This window comes from Sceloporus occidentalis, unplaced genomic scaffold, assembly GCF_023333645.1.
Source record: "Sceloporus occidentalis isolate IW3139 unplaced genomic scaffold, rSceOcc1.0.p SCAF_4, whole genome shotgun sequence".
Classification (NCBI taxonomy): domain Eukaryota; kingdom Metazoa; phylum Chordata; class Lepidosauria; order Squamata; family Phrynosomatidae; genus Sceloporus; species Sceloporus occidentalis.
In genome coordinates, this window is record NW_028316984.1 from 114,815,325 (window position 1) to 114,840,526 (window position 25,202).

Here is a 25,202-nt window from a genome sequence, read left to right on the forward strand (position 1 = left end):
TTCCTCTGTACTTATTTCTATATCCCTCTTGAAGTACACCATCCAGAACTGAGCACAGTACTTTAGATGAGGTACAAGAGTAAAGTGGAACTATTATTTCTCATGTAATACGGAAAATTGTAGTTGTATTAATAACAGTGTAAAATTGTACAGTATTAGCTTTTCTTTGAAGCTACATCACTCTGCTGACTCATACTCAGTTTTTGATCAGTCATAGTCCTAAAATCCCTTTCACATGTACTGCTCCAAACACAAGTGTCCTCCATCCTACATAAACTACAGGTTTCATTTTATTTTTCTCAGACGAAGAACTTCAATAATGTGTTAGATTCAATCTTTCATTACATTTTGGTTATTCCTTCCATTTGCATTTTCATCTAAAACCCAAAAAGTATTCATCCATATGGGGGAAAAAACCCTCTCCAAAATCCACAGTTGGATAACATCATTATCAGAACTAACCCAAATGTGTTTGTTTACGTGTGTTTTAAAATATTGTGCTGTTTTGTGAGTTTTCTAGAGCTCTTCATCAGATTATGGTACCAAAAAGCAGGAGTGGGGGGGGGGGGGACAGAAAAAGTACAAAATTTTAATGAGTGTGACTATGAGCTCTACAGTTTCAAACTTATATCAAGACAGTGATTGTAGACTGCAATAATCTGCCAATGTTAGGGTCTCCTTCATCTAAATAAAAGATGAGAAAAACATGGTTTGCAAACCACATATAGGCCCTCAAGTCCAGTTTTGGTGTACAGTTTTACATTACTCTAAAGTCAAAGACACTGCTGTGTTAGTCTGGAAAATCAGTATGCAAAGGGATCTTGTAGCGCCCTTGAGACTGACTAACTGAAAGAAAGAAGCTAGTAGCATGGATTTTCATAGAATTGAGCCTACTTCCTCAGATGCATGCAGACATTACCCATATTAGCCTGACTCTGATTGGCTGTTGGTGAAACTCCACTCTGCCAGTGCCTTGTCACAGTGGCCCATCTGTGGGCTAAGTAACTGAAGAGTACCGGTTCCTGAACAGAATCTTGTAGCACCACCCCTCCCAATAGTTCAATTGATTGGCATTTTTGACAGTTGTTTTCCAGCAAAATCCACCTGACAGTGTTATCATCTGACCCGCAATTTCAGCAGTTTGATAATATAAAATAAGGCTCTCTCATTTGTATTTTGACTAATGCTCTCTTCCTTGAACATAATCTTCTATCCCCTTTCTACAGTGGAATAATAGTCTTCATTCAAGAACTAAATCCTTTATTATTGGTTGAATAGAATGTAAAATGGAATCTGGTCTCACTAGGATATGATGCAGTGCCAAGAATATGCCTTCTCTTAGTGAAAGTCCTCTTTAACAGATAATTTCTGTATTTCAGATATTTACAGCATAATCAAATAGAGGAAATCAAAGAAGATACTTTCCAAGGACTAGCCTCTCTACGTACTCTGTGAGTATACTCACCTTAGAGGTTAAGAGAAATGCTCAGTATTAGTAAATTTGAGCATGCTTAAGCAAAGGAATCATATATAAAATAGTTTTCTGTCTGAAACTGTGTCCAGATCATCACTCTGCAAAATATTTCAATTCTTTGTGTTCTTTTGTTGCCAATATATGCATATTTCATTCATATGCACTTCTCTAATCCAATTTGAAGCAATAACCACATAAAAAATAGAAATCGGTAAATTCAATAGGGTGAGAAATTGTTATCTCAGTGAGGAGAGAGCTGTGAGGTACAATTTAGGATGTATTCGTTTCTGAATTCATGCAATGCCATAGTTAAATTTCAAATTTAAAAAATAAATAAGAAATTATTATTTTGTCAGTTACTTTCAACACGTATTGGACATGTGGGCCATATTTATGTTAATAGAGGGTGTATTGATGCAAACTAATTCTAGAAAAATAAGGGCTGCAAAGAGGAGCATGGCAATTATTAAGGCACCTAAGACTTTTAGAGATCTACAGGTGATAAGGACAAGTAGTCTGTGATTAGAAATTATACATATTCTTAGATGATGCTACATTAATGGACCATTAATGGGAAAGACAATATACAGTCAAACTGGACTGTATTGGCTTCTTTCCCCACTAGCCAAACTGGGTAGAATAGCAGTGATGCAGATGAACTGATATCCTTTTTAAAAAGGAGTAAATAGACCTTTATACTTACAAGCTAGATAGCCTTAGAGCTGTATTATTTCTCAGTTTTCTAGTAAATGAGAGGCCCTTAAGAGACTGGTGTAGGGGAAAAAATGTCATGATCACCTTGTAAAATACAATTGAGCTGAAGTTATTTGTTTGCTAGAAACTTACTATGACCTGAACATAATATAATCACCGAAGTACAAACAGTAGCCATTTGGATGTGTCAGTGTAAATCACTAATACAATTGTATTCTTTCAAATTGCAGTGATCTCAGCAGAAATCTGATCCACCAGGTTTACAAAGAGGCATTTACTACACTTGGTGCTATTACCAATCTGTAAGTAGGTTATACAGCACAGTACAAGTTGCAGATGTAAACCAGTATACCTTGTATAAGTCAACCTCATGTATAAGATGAGGGCAGGTTTGGGGGCCAAAATTTCAGATTTTGCTATGTCCCACGGATAAGTTGAGACCCCACACCCTCTGCTCTTTCCAAAGGCCTTTTGGAATGTCTGGGCAGGAAAATGGCAGTGGTGGTGACAGGTCTTTGGTGCTTCCTCACCATAGTAGAGAGTAGAAGGGGTTGGTGCTTTTTTTAGGTCCTCCTGGGATGAACTATCAGTGAACTCTCACCTTTTGCCACTCAGAGAAAGAGATGGTTCCTAGGTAGTTTGTTCCCATGCCTGATATACAACCTCCATCTTTTTCCTCTATCTGCCTCCTTTTATTTTTGATGCTTGTGTGTTGTACCACACACAACACTCAGCCTTCCCACCCACCCCTGCATTCACAACACCCATCTTCATAGCCTCACTGATCCCTGCTTTCAGGGCCGAAAGGACCAACTTCTTAAAAATAAAATGAAAAAAGCAAGGTTTTCTCCCTTCCAAGCCACTCCCAGAACCTGAAATTTCCCACTGCCAGAAACGTGAACAAAAATATGCATGAATTGATACCAGAAACTTCCATTTCCAAATGGAAAATGAACTCTGAGACTCTCAGTCCAGAAGTGACAAAACCAAGGAAGAAGATTGTGCAGGGTCCACAGTGCTTTGAGCCCTGCATGCTGTGCACTTCTCATAAGCTCCCCACAAATTTAACCTGTGCAATTCAGTTGTGTCGGAGTGGCAAAAGGCAAGGGCTTGTCAGTAGTGTGTCCTGGGAGAACCTAAAGGAAGCACCAATCCCACTGCCCACTGCAAGAGGAAAGCACCAAAGAGTTGCTGCCACTGCCATCATTTTCCCACCCAGGCATTTCAAAAGACTGCCTAGAGAGTAGGGGGGGACAGAGATTTTTTTAAAGTTCTCCCTGGTCAGACTACAGTGAGAGTTTAGTCCATCTAGGGAGAATCTACCTTAAAAGAAGCACCAACCCCTCTCTGCTCTTCCCACCATGGTGTGGAAGCACCAGAGAGCCATCACTGATGCAGGGGGCAGTGCAGTGGGCTCATTGGTTTTTTAAGGTTCTGCAGTGAGAATTTAGTCCATCCAGGGAGAGCCTAAAAGAAGCACTCTCTGTGCTGTGGTGGGGAGGCACCAAAGATCTGCTGGTGCTGTCATTGACAGGTATCACACTGATCCATGTAAAGTTGACTAGGCTTTTGGAGTCAATTTTTTGTCAATTTTTGTTTGTTAGTACACAAGTATATTCAGTAATGTTTCCTCAAATATCTGTGCTCCTGTTTTAGTAGCATCTTAGATCATCATTCATGCTGCATTTATATAAAGGAAAAATGACACAATATTTTCACATGCAGGAAAATTAGCTGCATGTCAGTGGTAAAAAAGGATAATGTTCAGAAAAATATGTTAAAGTTTGGGAAGCTATATAAGCAAATGGGCATCTTCATATTTTGTTGCAGCAGTTTTTATAGGATAATTGTGAGCCCTGAGTTTTAGCTTTCAAAACCATCATTTTTCCAGCGATGGAGGTGGAAACATCCTATAACATGGGTTGATTCCATCTCTTGCTCCAAAATAGGCAAGAAAAACAGACTTGAATTATTATTATGGTATTTATACCCCGCTCTTCAGCCCTAAAGGCTATCAGAGCCGCTTACAATTATTATTTTTAATTAGACAGTTCCCTGCCCTCAGGCTTACAATCTAAAAAGACACGACACAAAAGAAGAAGGGAAGGGTAGTGGGGAAGGGGATCACGTCCAGCACTACTTCTCTCCCTCTGAGGCCTGGACCAAGGCAGATGGACTGGAGGGAGGGTTCTTCTTCTCAAAGCTTGTCGTGGATGCATTTTAACATGCTACAAGAAGATTGGGATATCTCTGTTAAGATCAGTTGTTGATCACTCCATTTACAGTGCAGCTACTTCCTCTGCACTAGCAACAATCACATCCATCTAAGATAAATGTAGGACAGTGACATGGTCTTCATCTTCCACATTTACATGCCACCACTGTTGGGTTCCCTTGAATCAAAAGAGGCTTCCTTTGGAATTGGAAGACACATCTTGTGCTTCTCACATAAGTGATATGCCTCAGTTCACCCACCCATTGGTCAGGGAGCTTTGGTAAGTCCCATGTTATAGGATGTTGCCACCTCTACATTGGTTCTTACCTGTGAGATGTTCATTTTCAGCGATGTAGGTGGGAATATCTTCCCCACCCAGAACTGAGGAGGCTGTTTCCCTTGGCCCTGTAAGGGTGGTTGTTAGTTACTTTTGGTTTGACTTTATGATAGTTTCTATTTATTATACTTATATTTACATTAAATGCTTTCTGAGTTTGTTTTCTATCCTCGGTTATAATATTGACTGAGGGATGGTGGGGATGGTTACACCCTCTGGTGGCGACTCCTTCAAGTCTGTTTTTCCTGCCTATTTCGGAGCAAGACATGGAATCAACCCATGTTATAGGATATTCCCACCTTCATCACTGAAAATTAACATCTCACAGGTAAGAACCAATGTTCCTTTTCATTGGATCACCCAGTTTCTAGTATCATGAGAATACACCCTCCACACTCTTCAAATTTACATGTCATATTCGTTTTGTGACCCTTACCCTAATTCTATTATTCAGTGTCTGCTACACCTTGTTGACCAGTTACATTGGACAGCTGTGCATTTCCAGACAAGCCATTCAGTTTAAAATGGAACCACTGTATCTTTAAGAAGAGCAGTACTTGTAAGCATGGGAAAGTCAAAGACAGTCAAAAAGCCACTGTCTAGATTTTCCAGTCAGAAGAGATGGTTGGTTCTAAATGTGGTCATCTCCAAAACCAGCAAGAGAATCTAGAAGTCAGTGTAGCAAAGTGGATAGCATATTGAATTTGGAGCTAAGTATAGTAGTCCAGGGTCCTATCATTTCTTAGCTGCACAGCTCACTAGGTGGCCTTAAGCAAGTAATTATCTCTCAAGGTTGCTGTTGCATTAACCTTGTATGTACCAGTCTCAGTTTCTGTGAAAAAGAAAGATTGTTCAGATGTTATAAACAGAGTTATTTGTGCACTGTTGCCTTTGGGACCATCAACAGAGCATTATACTCAGTTAGCCTTGCCATTTATTTTAGGTTTGTATGTTCAAATATTTTCCATCTTGTGTTTTCTCTCACACTTACTTTCTGCCAATATCCTTTCAGAGACCTAAGTTTCAATGCATTGAGTTCTTTTCCAACTGGAGGCTTGAGCAGGCTAAACCAGCTTAAACTAGTAGGCAATACTGAACTGAAAGATGCACTCTCAGCAAAGGACTTTATGAAACTCAGGTGAGTCACTCACTGAATCTGAGATCATGTGCAATTTATACAGTGGTTAATAAGCTAGCTTGGTATGTTAGATGTCTTACTAGTGACAGTGTGGTGGTATAATTAATGTAAACTTTTATAGTTATTCAACATTGTTAATTGTTACAGCTGTAAGGCAGAGGAGAGCAACATGTGAGGCAGAAGTTGCCCACTCAGTCAGTTTTATATTTCCTCGGTTGATGAATTTTGTCTGTGGCAGAAATACTGCAATTTTTAAAGCGGACTTCCTAGAAGTCTTGTGGAAGCGTGATTCTGCTTTAAAGCAAAGTGTGTCTTGTCTGTATGCTTTGTTTTCCAAAAAAATTGTGGGTTTTTTCCTCTACCACCAACACACAGCTGGAATCCAGTGGCACAAGAACAAATATGGCAGCATTGTCTCCTGGGAAGTTGCCCACTCTGGCTGTTGAGATACAAATAAAATCATAGTCAACCCCTTCCTCTGGATATGTGGGTTTTTCTGGCATGTTGAAAATTTGTCAGGGTAAATAAATACAGACCAGGAACTCCAGAGGTGCTGAATGAAGGAAATAATGCAAACAAGAGGTGCTTAGTTCTTTGTGGTCTCTGTGTCTCACATATGTGGTTTGTGCGCTTGTGCAGAGTCCCAAATGGAAGGTTCTAGAGCTGAGTAGCTTGACAGGATCACCCTACCCCTCTCCTATCTATCATGCATGTCAGAGTCCACTAAGCTACTCTTTCCTCAGTTTCGTTTTGTCAGCCATCAAAGCAAGTTGTCTCATGATTCTTCTGCTGTGTACTGTTCCCTGAGTTCTCTTTTCTGTTCTACCATCTCTATTTTTTGTGTGTTCTCCTTTATTTCTTTTTAATCTGTATTTTTTAAAAAAACATTCACTTAACCTCACAAAGCTCCCGTCCTTTTTCCCTGCTTCTTCTGTGTTCCTTCTTCTGAGTCTTATTCTGTGCCCTCTACTGCTCTTTTTAAACTCTGTACTAGCTGTGGCAGAAAGGTCTCCCTCTCTAATGGACACTTCCTGTACTTTTTTACCTGGAGGAGGGGCATGTTGTGAAGAAGTGCCATATCTGCCAAGGCTTTACCTCAAGGGCTATTAAAAATTGGGCCAGATGGCCACCTTCACTGTTGGGTATAGTCTCTGCAAGTTTCATATTTGGCTTCCCAGAAACAGTCTTTGTTTTTCACATCTACAACTGTTGTGAGACTGGAAAAAACAAAAACAAAACTGGTGCATATCTCCACCTCAGTCCCAACATCAAGAGATCTGTCAGTATCGACATCTATGGTCTCTTCGTTTGTCTCCGCCATGGCAACAAGACCAGTATTGAGTACTCCAGCCTCACTGCCTGATGCCATTATATTGGAGGCATCCTTCATATCAAGCCAAGGAGAAAGAGTTGGCAAAGAGTCCTATTCTAAATGGGTGTGTGTGTGCTTCTCCTAATGTCTGGACGGCTTCAAAGGAGAAAGATGCTGTGTCAGTTGCTAAGACTAAGAAGGCAAAGATTCCTCAGAGTGACTCTATGGCCATTCGGACTCCTGTATGTGGTTCCGACCACTTCAACTGCAGAATTTGAGTTGCTGCCTTCTGTTCCTTTGGTACCAACTCAGGTTACTGCTGCCTCCACCACTAGCTCAGACCAACATCCTGCATCCACCACTGAAATGCATTGGTACTGTTCTCCTGATATAGGTTTTCAACCATCACCTAGGAGGGAGGCTTCTCCTTATGAACGCAAACATTACTACACATCTTTGAAACTATCACACTGAGACTACCATTACCAAGAGGATTTACCTTTTACTTCAGTGTCTCACGTGGCTCAGTATCGACATAAGGATTTTGGAGAATGCATCCTGGCTCCTATAGATCGTATTCACCTTCCTATAAAGAGTGATATCACTACCAAGATTTTCATAGATGTTACCATTCCCCATGTAGATGTTGTAGCTGATTTCCTGTTGGGTATTCTCCTCAGTACCAATCCTAATTCAGTATCAGCACAGGAGGACAACTGCTGGGGCGGCCATGCCTCCTGCTTCTTCTATTGTTTCCATTGCTCCTGCTGCAACGATTATGACCTTGGTAGTTTTGGCACTAGTCCTGAGTGTTACCAGATTAACTCCTTGGTACTGAACATTTCTGTGCCTAGCCTGCCTACCACTATTCCTTCTATTTAACTGGCTGTTTCTGCTCCTGTAACTACTGTGGCTGCAGTTGAGTCCCAGCATGTGATAGTGGAGGACACTGATGACTATGATACCACTTCACCAGGTTATCTTATCACATCAGACCTCATCACTGAACACATCTGTTGAAGATACAATGCTGGGAATAAAAGTGAAAGTAGCTCCTCCCTCAGTTGCTGACCCAGTTTTCCAGTTGAATTGACACTCATGCCTCTAAACCGGCTTTGCTACCGCTTTTTCCAATTCTGATGAGGTTATGAAGCAGCCTTAACTCAAACTTGCCTCACTTTTATCCACTTCCAAAGGGCTGGAAAACTTATACTGAATGCAGCCAGAAAGTGCATCTTGTCAGTTCAATCATCTGGTCCCAAATTCTGTCATTCCTCAGGGAAAACATTCAACCATTGTGGACAGAGAGGGCAGATGCCTCGATACATTTCGTCACCATTTCTACTCCTTCGCCTCACTTATGGCAAAGGTAGGTAACAGGCAGGCTTGTATGTCTACTCATCAAAAAAAATTATGGAACAAGATGATGGCCTTTATCCCAAGTCTTCTTGAAACCAAAGAAATGTGGCCCTCTCCTTTTACCAGGAAGCACAGGCTCTAGCTGCCCAACAGATTAATTCAGCACGCCACACTGTCAACTGTATATCTAAGGTCATGGCTGATGCAGTAGCTCTACACCGTTACACTTGGCTGTGACCAATGGACCTATCAGAGGACACCTACTGCAGGGTCATGGATCTCCCCTTCGATGCTAAGGCCCTGTTCAGTGCAAAGACTGATGAGGCCTTGAACCACCTTTGTAAGGCCAGGCTAACTGCGAAGAAAATGGGGGTTAGCACCAGACCATAAACTAGACTGTTTAAAAGCCCAGGAGGGATGTCTTCATGTGATGCAAAAATGACTACAATAGCAATAGCAAGTACATTTCTATACTGCTTACCGATGTACTGAGCAGTTTACAAAGTGTAAGCTAATTGCCCCCAGCAAGCTGGGTACTCATTTTAGCGTCCTCGGAAGGATGCCAGGCTGAATCAACCCTGGAACCCCTGGCTGGAATCAAACTCACAACCTTGTGGCTGTGAGTGAGTGACTGCAGTACTGGCATTTAACCACTCCGCTAGCAGGGCTCCCTGATGCCAGCTTTGACCGTGCTGTACTTTCATCTGTATGTCACTGATCTGTAAGCTTTACAGTCACCCACTTGTGTGAGGCACAGAGACCATGAATAAAAAGAACAGATTGGTTTTTTGAGTGGTCATCTGTGTCCTCACACAAACCTGCCCTACCTCCCCACTTTTAAGTCTATATGGCAGACTTTGAAACTGAGAAGAGGTAAGTAGTTTGGTGGGCTCTGACATATGTGTTAATAGCAAGGGGTGAGGGTGATCCTGCCAAGCTACTCTGTAGCCAATCTAGGCTTCTGCAACCATTGCCACATCTGAACATTTTAACCTTTAATACCTTAACATACTCAGCTCAAGAAGTTTACATTTAGGACTCTGCACAGGCACAAAGTCCAGTTGTGTGAGGGCACAGATGACCACTCAAAGAACCAGTTACAGGTAAGCAGCCTGTTCTATGTTCACCTGGAAATTATTCACACAGCAGTGTTGCTCTCCAGGCACCTTGATGAATATTCATGGTGATGGTGGAAGCAAAGAAATTATACTTCTTCTTCGTGGTCTCTGCGAATCATACAAATGGGTTTCACTGCGCCTGCGCAGTGCTGTTCGGAAACTTCTGGAATCACTAGGCAAAGTTCACTTTGCAACATATAGAAACTTTTTGGCGGTAACTCTGCCCACCCGTTATAAGGCCCCTGCCTTCCCGCTCTTTCCCCAGTTCCTTTTTTCCGCCGCGCTAGCTGCTTCAGGGAACTTCGCTCGCTCTTTAGCTTGATTGGAATCACTGTGTTTTTGACCATTCATTGTCCCCTGATAACTTCGGACTCTCAGCTTGTTGACCTCGATTTTGGACTTTCCCTCCGCTTTTGTTTCTTCGGAAGAAGGTCTCCAGCACCTTTCAAAGTGTGACGTTGCGGAGACAAGGTGCCCATCCGGGAAAGGACCACGATCTGAAGACTTGTCCACTCTGCAAGCCCCTCTCTTCGCAGGCTCGGAAGAATTGTGAGTCCTGGCTGACTTCAGCCATCAACCAGGGCAAGACCCATGAGGGGGGCCCCTCTCTTCATCGTCTGCTCCCTCGGCTACGCCGCCTGCTTCTTCTTCCCGGGCCAGCGTGTCCAGCGTGGTGTCTGCCCACCAGTGGCTGAATCATCCACCACCGCCGATGTGGCCAGTGGTTCATTCAGATCCAGTGCCACCAACAAACCCTCCGAGCACCCCCACAAAACGTCAGAGACTGAAGGTTTCGAGCCCAGGACGCAGTCCAGGAGGACGGCGTCCCTGGAGGGCTCGTGCTCGAAGGATCGAGCGGATGTGGCCCGTGGTTCATTCAAACCCAGTGCCACCAACAAATCCTCCAAGCGCCCCCACATAACGTTGGGGACTGAGGGTTCCGAGCCCAGGACGGAGTCCGGGAGGAAGGCATCCCCGGAGGGCTCGCGCTCAAAGGATCGAGCGGATGTGGCCCGTGGTTCATTCAAACCCAGTGCCACCAACAAACCCTCCAAGCGCCCCCACATAACATCGGGGACTGAGGGTTCCGAGCCCAGGACGGAGTCCGGGAGGAAGGCATCCCCGGAGGGCTCGCGCTCGAAGGATCGAGCGGATGTGGCCCGTGGTTCATTCAAACCCAGTGCCACCAACAAACCCTCCAAGCGCCCCACATACGTCAGGGACTGAGGGTTCCAAGCCCAGGATGGAGTCCGGGACAAAGGCGTCCTCGCAGGGCTCGCGCTCGAAGGATCGAGCAGATGTGGCCCATGGTTCATTCAAACCCAGCGCCACCAACAGACCCTCCAAGCGCCCCCACATAACGTCGGGGACTGAGGGTTCCGAGCCCAAGGCCACGTCCGGGACGAAGGCATCCTCGGAGGGTTCGTGCTCGAAGGAACGAGCGGATGCGGAGGCCCTGGCCGTGCCGGTCCCATCCTCCAAGGCGTCGTTGAAGGCATCATCGAAGGCGTCCCAACACGCCTCCAAGCCGCCCGAGACGGGGGCACCCTGGGTGCCATCAATGAACGCCGCACCAGAGGACGAGGGCAAGGCGACCAAGCCTCAGCCTTCAGGGATCATTGTCCTGTCAGACTTGCCGGGCAATCCCTTCCCCCCTCCCCGAGGAGCGGGGCAAGATGCCGGGATCCTCTAAGAAGAGGCACTCTGAGGGGGCTTAGGACGACTCCATGCCCAAGAGGCCCAAATCCACTCGGTACCAGGTGAGTCAGTGGCGTCCTCCAAAGGCGAGGAGCGCGCTTCGCACAAGATGCGCTCTCCAGCCAAAAGGACTCCGACTCCGGTTTCTTCTCGCCCGAAGGAGTCGTCGGCATTGTATGCGGTTTCCACGATCGACTCCCCGCTGCCTTCGACTGTAGAATTTGTCCGCGTCAATGCGGAGACGGCCAGACCTCCATGGAGGGCGTCCTTCCCTCTGACTCTTCACTCAGGCGAGGATGAACCATCTGATGAGGATCCTTCAGAAGATTCACGAGGCTGAATCTCCGTCTTATGGCCCCTGAGAGAGGGAAGCCCCCGGTGTCGCATGCGAGGGCTTCAACATCCGAGCCATAGCGGCCCGCTCTGGAATCGGCAGCTTTCAGCTTCCGACGCGTCCCCCACGCGAGTCCGGGTGCCGGATCTCCCACTGGCATCAGACACCGTCTCTGAGCCAGAAATCTTGTCATCTTCGGAGGACCCATCAGACGATGAGGCCTCCATCCAGGCTTCTCCTCAGAGGTTGCACCACCCCGAGCCTTCTTCTCCCACCGGTGATGGCCGCTCTTTCAACGAGCACATCATCAAGATGCCAAGGTCCCTGAACATTGGGCTTTCCTTCCCCAAGGAGAAAGCTCACGACCCAGTCGAACACAGGGTGCACGGCCGTGTACCGTCCCCGCCATCCATCCCGCTGCTGCCGTCCCTGGAGACCTTCGTCAGGCGGCCCTGAGACGTGCCGGCCTCCTTGGTGAGATCGTCTCGCAGGATTGAATCCCTGTACCAGATCTCTCCATCCAGCGGTTTCTGGTTGACCGGCCACCCCAAACAAAATTCGGCGATAGTCGAAGGGACACAGCAGACCTTCATCCCCAAACAGACGACGCCTCCGGCAACGCCTACATGGGGGCTTACATCCAGACCTCGATGGAGGGTTTTTTTGCCATTCATCCCTGACGTCCCGAATGATGTCTAGAGGCGCCTGGTGGAGATCATAGATGAGGCCCGCTCCATCGGGAGCTAGCTCATCACTGCCTCCACAAATGTGGCTGACTGCGCGGGACGGGCCATGGCGGCATCGATGGCTCTGTGCCGACATGCATGGCTGCGTTGATCTGACCTGAACACCAACGTCAGGACAGCTATTGAGGACATGCCACTTCACAGCTCTGGCCTCTGTCACGCTGAGACCGACGAGCGCCTGAACCGCAATTTCAGGATGGAGGCAGCGGCCAAGAACCACGGGATGTCGTCCCCCTCCATCTCGCCCGGCCGGAAGAGACAGCGACCGTGGCAGCCCCAAGGTCGGTCGCATCGGTCTTTCCAGCAAGACCGACAGTCTCAGCAGCATGACTCCCAGAGGTGGCGTTACCCCTCTCAGTCTTCCTCCTCCTCTGGCTGTCGCAACGCACACACACACACACACACACTGGTATCGGAAGTCCCGCCATCAGGATACCGACCGGGGGAAGAAGAGAACCCGAGGGGTTCCTCCGCGCTTCGTCTCCCTCCCCTCCGGTTCTCGGACATCTTGAGGCTTTCCCACTACCGCCGGTTCCGGATGGTAACCTTGGCCTCTATTCTGCCTCTACTCCACCAGGGCCAGTGGTTCGCGATGTTCGACCTGGGGGAAGCCCACTTCCACATCGGAAGTCGAGAGTCCCACCGGAGATCCCTCGCCTTCGCTGTCGGCTTCACCGCGTACCACTGCAACGTACTTCCCTTCGGCCTAGCCATGGCCCCGAGGACCCTCACAAAGTGCATGGCTCCAGTGGTGGTATACCTCCATCAGAGGGGTTACAGAGTCTTTCATACTTCAGCGACTGTTGTTGCCGCCGACTCACAGTGGGATTACCAGGAGACAGTCTCATTCGCCTTGCACCCTGGGCGCCCCTCGGCCTGATTGCCTGCGAGGAAAAGCCACTACACACCAGCCAGGCAGGCTAAGTTCATCGGGGCCATCCCCGACTCCGAAGGATGCTCCGCCTTTCCCCCTCCGGACCCTTTCAGGCGTTGGCAGCTTCACTAAGCCTTGCATCTCCCACAGAAAGGTGAGACGTCCAGGTAGCCCTAGGCCACATGGCGTTGACAATGTTCGTGACGCCGTGGGCAAGGCTTCGCCTCTGACCCCTTCAGGCCTGTTGCCTCTCAGTCCCCTCAGTCTTCAGACTGATGGAGGACTCCCCGACCAGGTATCTCACGGTACTGAGGCCAATGGCCACTTCTCTGAGATGGTTGTTGGCTTGCTTCAACGTCTCCATCAAAATGCCCTTCCAGCAACCCCAGCCTCAACTGACTTTGACAACAGATGTTCCCCTGCAAGGCTGGGGCGCCCACCTGCTCGACCTCGTTGTCAAGGACAAGTGGTCCGCCCGGGACAAATGTTTCCACATCAACACGTTGGAGATGCTGGAAGCCGACAAGGCGTTGAGGGCATTCAAATCCGCTGTCGCGGACAAGGTGGTCCTCCTGAGAACAGACGGCACCACTGTGATGTATTACATCAACAAGCAGGGAGACTCCAGATCCAGGACCCTGCTTGAGTTCATTCTGCCCGTCTGGAGCTGGTTCATCCAGAGACAGATGCTCCTCTACGCAATTCACCTGCCATGAGAGGACAACGACCTGGCGGATTGCCTAAGCAGATCTCCTCCGGTGCCACGAGTAGAGGCTCCATCCGGAGATGGTCAGCGACCTGTTTGACCGGTGGGGGACCCCCCCCCCCAGTCGATCTCTTCGCGACCGAATGGAACAGCCACTGTCCCCAGTTCTGCTCCGGGAGGCGAATGGACGGATCCCTCGGAGACGGGTTCGCCTTCCTTTGGACGGGAGAGCTGCTCTACGCCTTTCCTCCCTTCCCTCTCATCATCAGGGTGGTGTCCAAGATGACAACGGACCAATCGGATGTGATCCTGATCGCTCCGTGGTAACCGTGGCAGCCCTGGTTCGCGTCTCTTCTCCACCTCCAAGAGATGCTCCCTCCGCCTCGACTTCCGTCTGGACCTGCTGTCGATCCAGGACGGCCGGATCCTCCACCCGGACATCGAGAGCCTGCCGCTGGTGGTCTGGAGAATCCAGCCCTAGCCTCACTGCCTGATGCGGTGAGGACTGTGACCCTGCCTATGCAGAAACCATACACCCAGCGGTCCTATGCCATTAGTGGAGGAGTCTTAGCCTCTTCCTTGTAGAGGTTCCTTAGGAGATGTGCCAACCTGCACCCTCTTAGGAGATGTGCCAACCTGCGCCCCCTTGGGTCGGTACTGCTACCAGCTTGAAGCCTGGAGGCGGTGCTGTCCGCTCTTCAATCCAAGCCTTTTGAACCGATGGCCACGATGGACTTGAGATTGTTGACGTGGAAGACTGCCTTCCTTGGGGTCATCACCTCCGCCCGCTGTGCGGGCAACCTCTGTGCCTTGCGGAGGGACCAGCCCTTCCTTAGGTTTACAAGGATTAGGTAGTCCTCCGGTCAGACATTACTTTCTTGCCCAAAGTACTGCCTGTTTCCCACATGGGCCAGGACATTGTGTTGCCTACTCCGGCGTCCAGCCCGACTTTGGATGCAGAGTGAAGCCTGCACTCTCTTGATGCCAGGAAGGCGCTGGTTTTTCACCTGGACATAACCACTGCCTCCAGTCGGTCCGAGAGAGCCTCTCTGTGCTACTCGGAACCAGTGAAGAGGTTGCCTGTGTCCGCGCAGAGTTTTTTCCAATGGGTGGCTGGTACCATCCACCTCTGCTATGAACTGTTGGGTAACCACTCCCTGGCAGGGCTCGGTCCCACTCCACAAGGGCAGTGTCACAATCCTCAGCATCCCTGTCGGGGATTCCCTTAGAGGATGTCTGCAAGACTGTTGTCTGGTCCCAGCCTCTGACTTTCATAAGGCATTACAGGCTGGACACCAGGGCCATCCTAGACGCAGCTTTCGGGAGGGCTGTGTTGGTCTCAGGGTTGCATTGGTTGCACCACTGATGATGTTTGTTTACAAGGTTATGTAAATTATGCCACTGTTTTTACATTCCTGTTGAATGTTGGTTTGCACAAATTGCCATGGGATTGGTCTTGCATGACCTTACGTTCCCTTCTCAGGTTCTGCAATGTTATGGCTGTGTTGAGGTGTTTGTGCACAAACAAAGACTGACTCTTTTATGGTTCAAGGTTTTTATTGTGTCAATAATATACCTTGGTTACCATAGCTTTGGTTTCAGGACACTCCCTCCGCCGCATACCTTAGCTTGTAAGTCTAAACCCATTTGTATGATTCGCAGAGACCACGAAGAAGAAGGACAGGTTGCTTACCTGTAACGGTATTTCTTCGAGTGGTCATCTGCGAATACATACAAATCCCACCCGTCCATCCCCTCAGTGTCCTGCTCTTATTGGCTCTTTCCATCGCCTGCTTGGCGGAAAAATTGCGGAACTGGGGAAAGAGCGGGAAGGCAGGGGCCTTATAACGGGTGGGTGGAGTTACTGCCAAAAAGTTTCTATATGTTGCAAAGTGAACTTTGCCTAGTGATTCCAGAAGTTTCCGAACAGCACTGCGCAGGCGCAGTGAAACCCATTTGTATGTATTCGCAGATGACCACTCGAAGAAATACCATTACAGGTAAGCAACCTGTCCTTCTCTGCCACCATTGCATCTTTACAGTTTCATCCAAAGGAGCTGTTCCAAGTGGTCAGAGGCCTTTTACATTTTGGCTCACAGGAAGAAAATAGACCACTGGACAGCTCACTGTGAAGAATTTGCAAGACATTTTGCAGACAAAATTGCTCAGATTTGTTCTGACTTGGATGTTGTAGTTGAAACCACATGCAGTGGATGTAATCGTAGCACCTGCTTGTCCTGTATTATTGGATAGGTTTCAGTTTGTGCAGCCTGAGGATGTCAACAGGATCTTTGGAGAAGTGAAGGCTCCCATATATATACTGGATCCTTGTCCTTCCTGGCTGCTGCAAGCACCTGAAAGAGGAGGACTGGCCAAGTGGATAAAGGGAGTGGTGGTTGCCTCACTGCAGCACTGCAGGGAGGTTTCCATCCTACCTAAAGGAGGCTGGGGGAGGCCATTACTGAAAAAGATCTTCCTGGATCTCAGCATTTTGAATAACTATCAGCCTGTCTCTAATATTCCATTCTTGGATAAGGTTCTGGATTGAAGGATGGCCAACCAGCTCCAGGGGTTTCTGGATGAGACAGATTATTTAGATCCATTTCAATCTGGCTTCAGACTTGGCTATGGGATGGGTGACCTATGCAGGGAACTGGACAGGGGTTGTGTGTCTTTGTTGGTCCTACTGGACCTCTCAGTGGTTTTTGATAACATCACTCATGGTATCCTTCTGAGCTGCCTCTCTGGGATGGAACTTGTGGGCACTGTTATGCAGTGGTTCTGGCCTTTCTTGGAGGGATGAATTCAGAAGCTAGTGTGGGGGACTCCTGTTTGCCTCCTTGGCCACTGGCCTGTGGAATCCCACAGAGTTCTGTTTTGTCCCCCATGTCATTTAACATCTGCATGAAACCACCAGGAGAGGTCATCTGGAGTTTTGGGGTGCTTCAACAAGGGAGTTACATGCTCCCCATAACTGGCTACTGTCAGCATTCTGGCTGCAGCATTCTGGACCCATTGAACTTTCCGAACAAAGGCAGCCCCATATAGAGTGCATTACATTATTCCAAATGGGACGTAATTAAGGCATGTGTCACCATAGCCAGATCTGACATTTCAAAGAATGGATGCAGCTGGCACACTAGTTTTATCTGTGAAAATGTACTCCTGGCCACTGCCGAATCCTGGGCATCAGAGTTGAATCCAGGAGAAAACTCAAGCTGTGAGACTGAGATTACCGGGGGAGTGTAACCCCATCCAGCAGAGGCACAATTCAAAGTGCTGGTCATAACCTATAAAGCCCCTATATGGCTTAGGTTCAGACTATTTGAGAGAATGTATCTCACCATGCAAACCTGTCAAAACCTTAAGATCTTCAGGAGAAGGCTCAGTTGGTAAGGACATGAGGGGAGAGCCTTCTTGGTGACTACTCCCATCCTCTAGAATGCCCTTCCTCAGGCTGGCCCCCCTATTATTATTATTATTATTATTATTATTATTACGCTTTATTTATATAGTGCTGTAGATTTGTACAGTGCTGTACATACAAACAATAAAATAAAAGTAAACCTGCCCATGGCGTACAATCTAAGATGTAATAGCGTAATACATATAAATAATACATAACAATACAGGAAAGGGTTTAATAAAGTGAGGCAGGCAACAAATTAAAAATGTAACATAACAAATAATAGTCATGCATAACAAATAATAGTCATGCCCCCGTCCTTATTTCCTTTTACCTGCAAGCAAAAACATTTTTATTCAGGCTTTTAAAAATCACTATAGGGTAGCTTTTCTATGAAGTGTGTGTTTTAGTTATGTTTTTAACTTTTTTATTATTTTTACTGTTAATTTTATGCTGTTTTAAGTAGATGATTTTAATTGGTTTAAAATTTATATTGCAAAATGTTTTTATCTTGTGTGCCACCTTGGGTCCTTTTCTGGGAGAAAGGCAGCATAAAATAAAATAAAATAAAATAAAATAAAATAAAATAAAATAAATATTCATTTTAGTACACATTGGTAATAACATGATTGCTTTTAACATCTTGCTGTCCTTAAAATTATAGCGTTTCATAGACCCAGAGAATTTTAGCGTTGGAAGGGACCACAGGGACCATCTAATTATCTTTGAATTTTTGTGAAATTTGATTTGTAGTACAGGTAATGTTGTCAGAATTTCTCTTTTGTCTTTCTGCCTCTGCTATAAAAACTTTTCAAGAGATTCTGTAATTATTTCAAATCTGTAGTTTGCCTTCATTTGGGGGAGGGATTTTGTAAAGGATGGTAGATTTGAGATGCTGATTGTTTAAACAGAAAGGAAAGCTATCAGTTAAGATTTTTCGCTGTTCTTGTTTGACTTTCTAGATCTCTATCCGTTCCATATGCCTATCAGTGTTGTGCCTTCTGGGCCTGTGACTCTTATTTAAACTCCAACACTGAAGATTCCAGCCACCAAGGTCAGAGTTGGTCAGTTGCACATGACCAGGGTGAGTGGTCTGGTACTGTGTAGTAACAGTATGTGTAGGGAGTTTGAAGTTTAGATAACTCTGTCATATTTCAGGTATTCAGCTAATGCAATAAATAGAAGAGCTATCAGTTTAATTGGAATCTATAGGAATGGCCAGTCCATTAGAATAAATGGGGATAGGCAGACAAGAGGCTAGGAATTCTCAGTGGAAGAATAACTCTTCCATAACACTGAAGTGGACACAGTCATTATGCCCTCCTGTGTACAGCTACTTGGCTGTCAAAGTTCTATGCTGCTAGTTTCCTCAGATGGAATAGATTAAAATAGCTTGAGGGAAGTCCATTTTCTGAAGCTGCTGACTTGTGTTAGAAGACTCAGACCCCTACTCCCTGATTCTGAATCTGGAATTGGAGGACATGTTTATTATTGTTTTCTTGTGCCATGATCTGTGAACTCTCATGCATCCAACTCAAGTGAGGGGCTGCATTGCATTACTATATAAAGTGTATTTACAGTTTTTTGTAGATAACATATTAGAGATTAAAATTTTTGTGTGAGAGAATTTTGCAAGCTTTTTCTTCAACATCCTCAAATAAATAAATTATTAAAGATATTTTAGTTTTGTGTGTAGGAAAAACTTCAGATACTAGGTTTCCTATTTGTTTTTCACAATTAAAAACTTGGAAGTAGTTCCATAGTTTGTGTTTCTCCAAGACTAATTGTCGTTCTTAATCTAGGTACATCAGATACAAATGATTTAAACAGTGATGAAAATGAAGAACTTGGTCAAACAGTAATTCACTGTACCCCCACAACAGGTAAAGTACTTCCAGGTTTACATTTATGCTCAGAATGAGGCCAAGTTTTTGATTTGCTTAGCAGATCAAGTGGAGTAGAGACTATCAGCTACCAAGATAGTCTGTTATACAGTTGAACAGACTTTAAATCTGCTCCTTTGCAATTTTCAGCCATTGGATCTAGACGTGTTTTCTGGAGCCACAGAGGGCATGAAAATGTCCACATTGGCTCTCCTTAGTTTTTCTACTCTCTGTTCTAGACATACCTACTGTATATCTTTCAGCAATTCTTCATGGGACTTAGTTGTTCAGATCCCTCATTTTCTGGTTTCCTTCTTTCTCCAAATGTGCTCCAGTTTGTCAGCATCTGCCCTTTTTAAAATGAGGTGCCCAGAATGACATAATACAGGCTAGAATGGAACTATGCCTGTTTTATAGCCCAAGTTTGGATTAACTTTTTTTAAAAAATCATTTGCAGACAGTTTTCTCCAGTTCAATTTACATCAGGGAGCATCTCAACTGCAGAAGGAGCAGGGGCCATTTTTCTGTCTGATGCCTCCCTGGGGGCAGTATTAGCACATCCAGTGTGACCTGAAGTATGATTATGTCTCTGCTGGTTTTGTTTTTGGCCAATTTTCAGGGGAGATTGCAGGGGGGAGGTGTTCGAACATTATCAAGAGCTTGTGGGGACAAAACAGAATTTTTTGAGACAATTCTGAAAAAATGGCTCACACAAACAGTTCAGTGGGGCTTCCCATGCACTTTCCCCACCTCTGGTTTACAATTACCTAGGACTTCTGTATAATTTCTGTGCATACAGCTGCCAAGCCTGGTCTTTGCAGTGCTATATGTATGCCTTGATATTTAAATGTAGAACTTTAAATTTATCTCTGATGAAGTTCATCTTGTTGGTTTTAGTTCATCATTTCACCTTGTCAAGACCATTTTGTATCTTGTGTCTTGTTTTTGGCTTCTGTGATGCTGAATATCTTTATAAGCTGTTTGGTAAGCAGGCCCTCTACTCCTTTGTCAAAGTCTTTTACAAAATTGTTGAACCCCTCATAAACTTGAGGCATTCCATTTGAGATATCCCTCCTGGTCCATACAGAGCCAGTAACAAACAAACACTGCTTATGGTTGTTTAGCTAGCCCGTGTTCCGTGCTGGAATGAAGGGAGCCATGCGCTGGAGGAAAACAATGGTGCGTGCTCCCATGGCATGTGCCTTCGCAGGCACGAGCCCCATTCAAATGAATGGGGCTTGAGCATCCGTGTTTTTTCCCTTACGCGGGGGGGGGGGGTCCTGAATGGATCCCCGCGTAAGAGAAGGGACGACTGTAGTGGATCCTCTATCATTCAGCCTACAATTTAGCATGTTGCCAACAAAAATATCATGGAATGCTTTGTGAAATACTTTACTGGAAATGAAATTTATTTTATGTATGATCTACAAAACTAGTAATTCTATTAAAGAAAGTTCCAACGTTAGTCAGTCATGATTTAGTTTTGATTAGAAATGTGAAGGCCTGGGGAAAAAACGGAAAAATTTGGGGGGGCAGGACAGGACAATTTTTTTCTTTTTTTTTTCCTGAAGCCTTCCCCCCCCCCCCAAAAAAAAAAAAATTTGGAAAAAGTGAAAAAAGGAAGAAAAACAATTATTGGATGTTTTATTTTAGCATGATGAATAATATCTTTAAGACAAAATATTAATATATTCTCCAAATCATTTCTAAAAACTGTGTACACTATCAGATTATTGTAATTTCTGTGCACTGTGTGAGGAGGACAAGCAAGTCCTAGGTTACAAATTGAACTCTCCAGTGCAAGAGCAAGATGCATTTCCTCCTTTAGGGGGCACTGAAAGAATATGGTCTATGTTTGGAAACACACTAAATCAGTGGCTCTCAACTTCCTAATGCCGTGATCCTTTAATACAGTTCCTCATGTTGTGGTGACCCCAACCATAAAATTGTGGTATCTCTGTTCCTAAGACTATTGGAAAAATAGTTTTCCAATGGTCTGAGGTGACCCCTGTGAAAGGGTTGTTCAACCCCCAAAGGGGTCTCAACTTACAGGTTGAGAACCGCCATACTAAATCAAGAAATAAACTGGCATATGAAATGGTAGAGAAGCTTCTTTCACTCTAGGCAAACCTCCTGTTTTTAGAAGTTCGTGATAACTGTGAAGCAGAAGCAGAGACTGAAACTAATACTGATAATCATGGCTGGATCTGCACTGTAGAAATGCAGTTTGATACCACTTTAACTGCCATGGTTCAGTGCTATGGGATTCTGGGAATTGTAGTTTTATGAGACAACCTTTGTCAGAGTTTTGGAGCCACAACAAACTACAATTCCCAGAATTCCCTAGCACTGAGCCATGACAGTTAATGGTGTCAAACTGGAATATTTCTGCAGTCCAGATGCAGCCCAGAGCTTAGAAAATGAATCTAATTAAATTTTATGCCTATTAATTGAATCTTAGCCCCCCCTCCCCTCCACACATTTCCCCCAACTCCTCAATTCTTTTTATGAGAATGAGTGCTTTATGTCTATTTGATACTATGGAGAGGAAATATAAATTATTTTCTTTATTACTAATGTTGATTATTTCTTCTGTTGGTTTTTTTTATATTTTTTTAAATCTTGCTCCATATAAACTAGCAAAACCAAATTTAGGAGATTATTACTCCATTTGTTACGAATAAAAATGTTTAAAAATAAAAGTAAATTCCATTTGTAATAATTGTTTGAATACAGTGTATTTTAATATACCAATAGTGATAATTTTATGCCAAATCAAATTTTTCATAGTTATATTTTATGTTCTTAAGGTAACAGAGTGACTTTCAATCTGTAAAAAGTGCTAGTGTTGCATTTTTCCAACTTTTCCAAAAATTTCCATTTCTCTCCGGAACACCCCCCCCAAAGCCTGTTTCCCCCCCCCATGGCTTCAAAATTTCTGGAAATTTTGTATCTCTAGTCTTGATCATTTTGATTTCTGATAGTAAAAACTTTTGTGATCTGGGAACCATACTTTTTCTTAAATGCACCTGACATAGCTAGCTTCTCTGAAATAGCTTCTCTAAAAAGTTCTTTGCCTGTTCTGGACTGTAAGTTCCTTCTAATATTCTTCTTTTTTTCCAGCCTGAACACAGTTCCTATGTCATTATCCTCTAAGCTTCAGCCTTTTTTCTCTTGCTCTCAAGCGAATCAAGCATTTAGTGCAAGTTCTTCATTACCAGCTGTATACAGCAACTGATTGCATCACATGTAGCAATTGTACTTTCAACCTTATTAGCAGCTGCTTGCTTGCTTCTCCCTCAAGCCGTTTGGTTAATTTTTTATATTGCTGTCACGTTTAGACACCCCAGTTCCTTCTGTCCCATAAATTCCAACAGAAGATTACTGTTCTCATGATTTGGGGAGAATGTTCAAGCTAGTTTTTACTGTCTCTACTGACTGCAGAGCTAGAAATTTTAGAGTTACAAAAACTTGGCAGGTAAACTGTCTTATGATGTCCAAACTGAAATGTCATGTGGGTAAAAGAAAAATAGCTTATCTTAGTGGTGTCAAAGCTGTTGGCACTATATTTTCACCAAATCCCTGCTATGTTTAGTCACATTATTTAATATTTGGAGATATGTAGCTATTCATAGCAATAAAGTCAACTCACTAAGCTAATGAGTTTTTACTTTTTTTACAGTTTGGAGCCAGAACATAATAACTTGTTTTTCATGGTTGTTGGGTTTTTTTTTACCTGACAGACATTTGTCCAGTATTCCCTACACAATCTGTCTGGATGGCACATCACCCCCAACATCATGTGCATGCACTTTTTCATTGTACTTTCATTCACCATGTACATTTTGATCAGTAGAACTGAGTTGTCAGCCAAATAAACAAAACAAAACAATGAAACTAAACAGTCTTACAACACACACAACCTAGGCTTTGGACTTCTGGAAATTATAAGCTTTGACTTAAATTTTAATCAATTGTGTCTAAAGTAAAGTATTTATTTTCAAATAATCTCCTCCCTGGTAGTGATAGAAGCCATGTGATGCTACAGATTTGCGTATCCCTTATCTGATATGCTCAGGAACAGAAATGTTTTGGATTTTTTAAAAAAAACTTTATTTTGGAATACCTGTATGCGCATATACGTACTTAACATGTACATCTTGAAAATAGAAACCAAGTCTAAACACAAAATTCATTTATGTTCCATATATACCTTATGCACACAGCCTCAAGATAATTTTATATAATATTTTAAAAATAATTTTGTGCATGCAGCAAAGTTTGTGTACATTGAACCATGAGAAAGCAAGAAGCAAAGTTTGTGTACATTGAACCATGAGAAAGCAAGAAGCAAAGTTGGTGTACATTGAACCATGAGAAAGCAAAGGTGTTTTGGTTTTTGGAGTATTTGGAGACTCAACCAATATTTAAAAATAGACTGTGCTGTAAAACAATATTTCTTGTATTGTCATATTCCATGAGAATTGTTTTATAACTGATAAGACAATCTATGAGTTTCTTAAATAAAATGTAAACAACATATAAATAAATCAACTCTAGTATTAATAAATGTCAACAAATATGGAAGACAAAATTGTGGTCAACAGACTGGAAATATACAGATCTTTCCACAAAAATTGAGACACCAAAGACTGCAATAGCTATCGGACGATAATGTTCATTTCCCACACAAGCAAATTTTTGCTCAAAATTCTGCAGTCATACATAGTGAGAGAAATCCTAGAGGTGCAAGTAGGATCAGGAAAGGCAGAGACACTAGAGACCACATCATAAACACATGATGGCTAATGGAGTGTACAAAGGAATTCTGGGGGGGGGGGGGGAATCAGCCCATGCTTCATAGGCTGTAGCAAAACATTTGACTGCAAAGACCATAAAAAAGTTATGGCTGGTTCTTATAGACATGGGAGTTCCAACATTTGGCAGTCCTAATGAGAAGTCATTACTTAGGACAAGGGGTTACTCTCTGAACAGAATATGGAGAAACAGAATGGTTCCCAATTGGCAAAATGGTCAGGCATTTTATTACCCTATTTGTTCAACTTGTATGCTAAAAATATTATAGGAAGAACAACTTTAGACTTGGAAGGAGGAGGAGTGAAGATATGAGGAAGGAACATCAGTGATCTAATAAGCAGATGACACCATAGTACTAGCCAAACACATCACAGACTTGGAACAATGACTAAGGAAGGTCGAAGAAAGTTCAAAGGCAAACTGACTGCTGAACATAAAGAAAACAAAAATAATGACCATGAAGGATCTACATAAATTCAACCTAGACAATGAGGAAATCAAATTAAAGCATCCTGTACCTTGGATCAAACATTGGTCAGAATAGAGACTGCAGCCAAGAAATCAGAAGACTGAGAATGAGAAGGGCAATTATGAAAGAAACAAGATTCTAAAGTGTAAAGATACCCAACTGAGCACTAAAGTTAGAATCATCCTAGCCATTGTAATCTCCATCACCGTGTGTGGATGTGAATTCTTGGTGCTGAAAAAACAGACAAGAAGGAAAATCAACTGATTTGAGATGTGGTGTTGGCAGAGAGTGCTAAAGATACTGTGGACAGCCCAAAAGACAGACAAATGGATCCTTGAACAGATCAAGCCTGACATATCTCTGGAAGCCAAGATGATCAAACTGAGGCTGTCTTTCTTTGGTCACATCATGAGAAGGCAAGACTCATTAGAAAAGACAATAATGCTAGGAAAAGTAGAAGGTAGTGAAAAGAGAGGAAGACTGAACACCAGATGGCTAGACTCAATCAGGGAGTCACGGGCCTGAATTTGTAGGACCTAAGCAGAGCAGTGGATGTCAGAGAGTCTAAGAGATGTCTCATTAATAGGGTTGTCATGAGCCA

At 44.2% G+C, this 25,202-nt stretch overlaps 1 protein-coding gene across 3 annotated transcripts in view; it reads left to right on the top strand.

The window, feature by feature from the left end:
- The window catches only part of LGR4 (leucine rich repeat containing G protein-coupled receptor 4), a 154,881-nt gene that overhangs the window by 125,664 nt on the left and 4,015 nt on the right, over positions 1-25,202 (top strand). For 2 of the 3 annotated variants that reach the window (XM_089521319.1, XM_089521322.1), the window contains 5 exons: positions 1,380-1,451; positions 2,419-2,490; positions 5,753-5,878; positions 18,394-18,515; positions 19,234-19,314. In XM_089521319.1, the coding sequence (XP_089377445.1) occupies positions 1,380-1,451; positions 2,419-2,490; positions 5,753-5,878; positions 18,394-18,515; positions 19,234-19,314 (473 nt within the window). The remainder of the gene's footprint in view (positions 1-1,379; positions 1,452-2,418; positions 2,491-5,752; positions 5,879-18,393; positions 18,516-19,233; positions 19,315-25,202) is intronic. The other variant, XM_089521321.1, reaches the window with a different exon arrangement.